Here is a 6,466-nt window from a genome sequence, read left to right as displayed (position 1 = left end):
TCTCTTTTAAAACAATGTAAATATTCTAAAGTATCAACTCTTTTTAAAGTATTAAGAAGTATATTTTAAAATATTTTTTTATTTTGAACTATTAAATTAAACATATAATAAATATTTTAAAACATCTTTTTTAAAAATGTATAAATATTTTTAAAAAGTATCATTTCTCTCTCTTTAAAATATTATTTTCAAGTACTTTTTAAAAATGTGAAATTTATACACACATATAATACGATACGAATATTTTAAAGCATTATTTTTTTCAAAGATATAAATAATATAAATAATATATAAATTTCTAAAGTATCATTTTAGATTCTTTAAAATATTTTGAAAAAATGAAATCATATATATTAAATAATAGAAGCACAGAGAGAATATTTAATTATTTACTTTTCTTGTCCTCGGCTGGGATGTAATTCCAAGTTGTAGCTGGTAAAAATAAATCCGGACGAAAAACAGGGAGAGACTATCTCAAAACAATGTGACTTTATTCGTTCCATATGGTCGATTCATATGAAATTTACGTGTACTAAGTAGCTGTTACAATTACAAAGAGCAATTCTCGTTTACGCGAGAAATGTACCACCTGATCTTCTATGATTTTTTTTCTGTTTTCCAGGATACCATGTTTTTTTCCAGTTGTTCATTCAATCGACATAGAACACGTACTATTATTATTAAACGTTATCTAACGATGTACCTAGATCGTCTCGTTCGGATGACAGTTGTTATTTAGATTCGATCGCATTGCGCGCAGAGATACCCGCTACATCAATAACTCGTAATTAGTTGCACCTGTCACGAACTGAGTTCTGTTGAAGCGTAAGTGCTTTGTATTGTCTCTTCTTTGCCGCCCGCAGCTTTTGGTAACAAGCCATTTAATGCTCGATGATTGCATCGTGCATCCCTGAAGAGATGTTTACTAAAAAACGGGATCTACATAATAAATCGCTTGATAAAGTATCATACTACATCCTAATAGAGAAATACATTTAAAACGAAGAGAACGACGCGTTAGCGACAGAATTGTACATATACACACCGTACATATGCATATATAAAAGAAACAAGTACTATAATTATTGATAAAGTAAAATGTCGATAAAACAAGAACGTACGTTTGTACACGAGCATTGATAGTTGCGATCGCGTCGCTCTCGGAAGACACGAGCGACAAGGAGAGGACGGTAGATGTAATGTCCAAGATTATATTCGCATGAAAGTGCAGCTAATTCAGAGTTACGCTACATAAACGAGGAACATGTATAATAAATATCGAATAACAGTTGTGGTACTTATGGTAGTACGAAGTACTAGAATGCAGCGTACACGTACTATAGCAGCGGCTATAAAAAGTATCTACTACGCACGAGTTTGTTACATTCGCGCTACTTATTTTTTGCCTCTATCCGTTTCGTTCTCTCTTTCTCTCTCTCTCTCTCGCTTATTCTCATCCATGCATACTCATTCTCACTTTCTATCTCACTCTCTCCCTCTCTTTTTCTCTTCACACTTTCTGTATTGTAAATTCTTACTTGTCTTTCTCACTCTACCACACCTTATATTTTTCTACCTACTTATCATCATCACGTTTTAGCATCGTCATCATTGTAATAATTATGATTATTATATATTCGGCCGAAAGTCTGCTTTCTTTTCCTAACGCCTTGGCTAAACATCAATAATTCGGCCGCTGGACAGGATAATCTGCACACTTGATATCAGTCCGTTATGTCATCTGTTTATGTTCAATGTCCATTTGTTCATCACGTAACACAAACAATAGACTCTTTTCAACATGTCCAACAATGTCTATTAACATCCTTTAGCTATTCACACATTTTCGAAACCATCTTCTCCATCTCGACGTCCGTGTCGATGTCGTGATGCACATGGCTACTCGTGCTGCTATTACTGATCGAAACCATATTGTTAGCGGCGATAGGAGTAGCCACCGTAGCGGTCGCGGATGCTGTAACCGTCGATGGCGTATTCGGTGTTGTGCCTGGGGTTCCGGATAGTTCGATGGGCGAGCCTGGCGATGCAAGTGGTTCGGCCAAGTCTTCCAACCCTTTGGGCGTTGGCAGTTTATTCAGTTCTTCCCTCAATAGTGTATAATGTCTCTGTGAATATACAAGAGAAAAGCATACGGTAAAGCATGCCTGTAACTGTGCAAGTCAAAAATCTTGAATCATTTTTTTATATATATATAAAAGTAACACTTACCCTTAAAGATAACGCATTGAGAGAAATTGTACGGCCTGACCTACGATCTGATCCATGCATTTCCATATCTCTTATCCATCCCTCCAGTTGTGCAACGATCTCGTGCCTTTTTATCCAAAAGTGGGTATGTATGACCTGTCGCAAAATGATTAGAACTTTTTTATTTGCGGGAACGCGCTATATATCATCAAGACATTTTTATTTCTTTAAGTAGTCTTTACAAATATATTCCTATAGTAAATTATAAATGATAATTTGTAATTGTAATAAATAATAAATTGTAAGTGTTAATAATAATAATAATTTTCAACATAACAGAATTATTGTGTTAATAAAATAATTCCGTTATATCGAAAATACAATATATTGCGATATATTCCTATATAGCACAGAAGTTTGTAACACCACGTTGCAATGTTTACAATATTTCTGCAAAATTGCTGGAACATTACAATGTGTTGGAATGACCTGTGCTGATAGGTTTGTTTTAATATTATTATTACTACCTAATTTTTATATATGCATATTTTGGAATAAAATGCATAGACTGGTTATTTTGAAAAAAATATATATCTCAACTATAAAGCCAGTTGCATGTTTAACGCACCTCCTTGAAGCATGGACAGGGATTGCGTATTTGATCAAGCATCGCCCACTTGGCGGTAGCCTGACAAATATTCGCATTGTACTCTTGACTAGATTGAGCACCGCTTGACGTACCCCGTGACCGTTCGTATCCAGGCTCGTTGAAATAGGGTTCGGACACTAAGATTAACGACTGTATCGATACTAGAACCTGTTTTCAACAAAATTATAACGGTGTCTAATTAACGGCTTCCTCCTTTCGCTAAAATTTTTTAATTCTTAAGATTTATTTATAAACGCAATATCGAATAGCTTCGATTGCTAAATCAATCTTAACAAATAATTATGCAAGAATTGACTAGATTTCAAGAGCTTACCTGAAGAAAGCTACTCGTGTGCGCGTTCCACTTTTCCTCAGGTCGGCCGTGCCAAGTGTTTAGTACGCTGAGACAGACCTTCCCATCATTATATAAATTCGGATTGAAGCGCACGGTGTGACGGCCGGTCGTCTCTAGGTTTATTAACATCGGGCTATTAGGATAATCAGGAGGGAAGTATACATCAAACTCAAAACAGCCGTTTGCGTACGGCGTTTCTGCTGGCCCCGTTATGAGTACCTTTAACAATTATATACATCGTATTACATATATGCGAGAGACTTGAATTACTAAATTTTATCTTTAAGCACATCAGAATATCGAAGAAAATCTAGATATTCTTTCGCGTATGCGTTATTAAAATTACAACAGCAAAAAGTTATATTTCGTATTCCTATCATAATTTAGTCGCTAATTAAGAAAATAAATTTTGCACAAGATTAGACATCTTCAGAACTTCTTCATGATATAATTTCAATAAGTGAAAGTTATATAATCTTTAATATTCGACATAATAATAATAATGCTATGTACATTTTGATTTAACGTTACGAAAACATTCCAGTGCTTAAGGATCAAACAGTTGTTAGATGACTAATTAATCCTGCTGTTTTGTCCATTTCTTCTATGATATTCAGTCATATTCATGAAATTATTACGTGTTAAAAATGAAAATTGAATAGAATCGAACGAGACAGCAGGATTTAAGTCAAGCGTCATAAAGATGATATACCTTCATAATATCCAATCTATCCGCGTCGCATCTTACAAACACACTACTGCTGTAAGATAGAGGCAGTGCTGTCGAGAGTGTAACGGCTTCCTGAGCTAATCGTTTCACTCGTGTTGGATGGCTTCTCTCGCCGGCAGCCCTCATATTTGATTCAAAGTGATACGAAACGGTAAATTTGTAGCCTCCACCATCTGGATTCTCGGTAATCATTTCGTAAGTATCTATGATGCCAATATAAGTATTAATTATCAGTATTATTATAACCACAGATATTATTTAATTCTAGAATCTTTTAAAAATTATATGGATTTTTTAAATATAAATTACGAGTAGTTTTGCATTCTTATAAATTCAAATTTATAATTACATAAAGATTTCTAAAATAAAAATTTTAAGATTTTTTAAAGAAATAACTAAGTATATGTATATAAATCGTACACAAAATATTTCAAAATCAAAGATTTAACATTCTTTCTTTTCATTAAAGATATTTAATGATTCTTAATTAAAAAAAAATTTTAAGTTATCTAATATAACTATGTATGAAATATATATCTTTTGAAATATATGTCTTTTCCATATTTTGGAGATAAGCAAGTTTTATATTAAGTTGAGGACTTACCAAATTGTAGATTTTTCATTACTTCCAGATATCGGTGCTCCAGACTTGAGCGCAATGGTAATTCCGGCGCCGTCGGGCTTGATCCAGGTAATTCTTCGCCGATACCGGATAATCGACATGTAGCATTTTGCACTATAGTTGCACTTTCTTGTATATCGGGGATTAGTGTGGCCAAGCCTTCGTCTTGCTCGGTATCGTCGGGATACTTGGACACCACTTTCATGTTCGTTTTGTTGCCCCTCGTGCGATTTATCTTGTTCACATAAGTGTCCACGCACACTTTCATGCTCGACAAGAGAGACACCACGGACGGTTCTCCGGATCTACCGCCGCGCGGTAACAAAAGCGGTGCTAATTGACTGGAGAGAGCCATGGCACGAAGCAGTTGTAGGACTGCACGATAAAGAGGTATGTGCCTGGCCATATCTAGAACGGAATCGTTCCGCAGGTACGATGATAATGCCGGCAACAGACAAGAACGCGCTAGTAAATCGGAGAAAGAAGCTGGTAACTCCTGCTGTGGTTGCCCGCCTCCTGATGTGCCGATATAACTGGCGAGAACTTGTAACAGTACCGTCACGTGCTCGTCTTCGCATCGTTGACGTAGTAACGCCTGCTCGACATTCCACGACTGCTGGGTAGATCCAGTACCAAAGCCGGTACCTTTTGCCCAGTACAGATGTGAATTATCATCGCTACGTCCTCCACTGCTACCGCCCACACCGCCACTCTGACCCGTTTTATGTTCAGTTGAACCGTCGTTTTGTCCAGTTTGATGTGTGAATATCGCCAGGCAGTTCAACAGCAGCAGCATAGCACCCACTTCTATGGTCGTTCCTCGTAGAAGCAGACCATCATCGGTAGTCGGTGGCGTGGCGTCCAACAATTGCTTTAAAACCTGGAACGGCAAGGTTGGCAATGAGGCGGCCAACGGCGAAGTCAGCACCTCGCCACCTTCACCGTCGTCGGAAACGCCGAGAGCGAGCCGCAACAGACATTGTGCCCGTTTCTTGTCCCGCAGTAGCACCTCTGCGTAGCCTGGTAATCTGAGAAATAGACCGAAAGCCGCGAGGGAATGCGGTGGCACGTATGGGGCAGGAACCGACACCTTCGGCGGACAATTCGTTCTACCCTCCTCCAAAGCCTCGTAAATGTCATCGTTGGTTTCCAATTTTACCCAGTCGGCATCGGTCTGCTCCGGCGACGGTGACTTCTCGACGAAAAATGACGGCCTGCCAGGATCCGGATACACCAGTGGCAAGTGGCGCGCCAATACCGCCAATCCACCACCCGCGCTAAAGACGCCTAACGAACTCTCTATGCTTCTGTAATTCAACAATTCGCTGTCGTTCTGCTTCGCCGCGTCTTCTGCAAGCAAATGCGTGGACTTATGTAGTGAATCACGAAAACATTCATACTCTTTCAATCTCAAACGATTAATATTGAGATAATGCGAACAGTTTTGTCATATATTACCCACGAAATAAACAAAAAGAAATTAGAGATACCTTTGGAGTCCTTACTGCGTTGACGTAAGATGAGATGTAAGCACGGTTCAGACAATGAAACACCACTGTCCTCAGCGATCGCTAAGAGTTGCGCGATTGTAAGCTGAGGCGGTAAAGGAGTATTAGGACGAGACGAATGTATTAGATATTGTTGATTCGTCGTATTGGTTGGGTTTGCTTGTGCATTATTAGACGAGACTTTACTCGTTATCGGCGTTCCGTCTGTTAATCAATACAAATATAAATAATACTATAATATTAATAAGTACTTATTCAATTTAAGAAATACGTAATATATATATATATAGAGGTGTGGATCAAAGTGCAGCGGTTTCTAGACGATTTCAGAAGTCAAGAATAGTGGATGGCGATGTGCAACCGGATAGATGATCGCTTCGAAGTACTCTAATTT

The 6,466-nt window shown here is 37.7% G+C and overlaps 1 protein-coding gene across 1 annotated transcript in view; it reads right to left on the bottom strand.

Annotated features, from left to right (window-relative positions):
* Positions 1-1,106: 1,106 nt before the first annotated feature.
* The window catches only part of LOC108750009 (baculoviral IAP repeat-containing protein 6), a 30,806-nt gene continuing 25,446 nt past the window's right edge, over positions 1,107-6,466 (bottom strand). The window contains exons 45-51 of the mRNA XM_018489171.1: positions 6,055-6,276; positions 4,547-5,914; positions 3,925-4,145; positions 3,192-3,431; positions 2,837-3,025; positions 2,230-2,364; positions 1,107-2,126 (exon numbers count right to left, since the gene is read on the bottom strand). Coding sequence (XP_018344673.1) covers positions 1,833-2,126; positions 2,230-2,364; positions 2,837-3,025; positions 3,192-3,431; positions 3,925-4,145; positions 4,547-5,914; positions 6,055-6,276 — 2,669 coding nt within the window. The 3' untranslated portion in view covers positions 1,107-1,832. The remainder of the gene's footprint in view (positions 2,127-2,229; positions 2,365-2,836; positions 3,026-3,191; positions 3,432-3,924; positions 4,146-4,546; positions 5,915-6,054; positions 6,277-6,466) is intronic.

The sequence above is a fragment of the Trachymyrmex septentrionalis genome, unplaced genomic scaffold (assembly GCF_001594115.1).
Source record: "Trachymyrmex septentrionalis isolate Tsep2-gDNA-1 unplaced genomic scaffold, Tsep1.0 scaffold32, whole genome shotgun sequence".
Classification (NCBI taxonomy): Eukaryota; Metazoa; Arthropoda; class Insecta; order Hymenoptera; family Formicidae; genus Trachymyrmex; species Trachymyrmex septentrionalis.
This window is presented reverse-complemented; position numbering and strand designations above follow the sequence as displayed.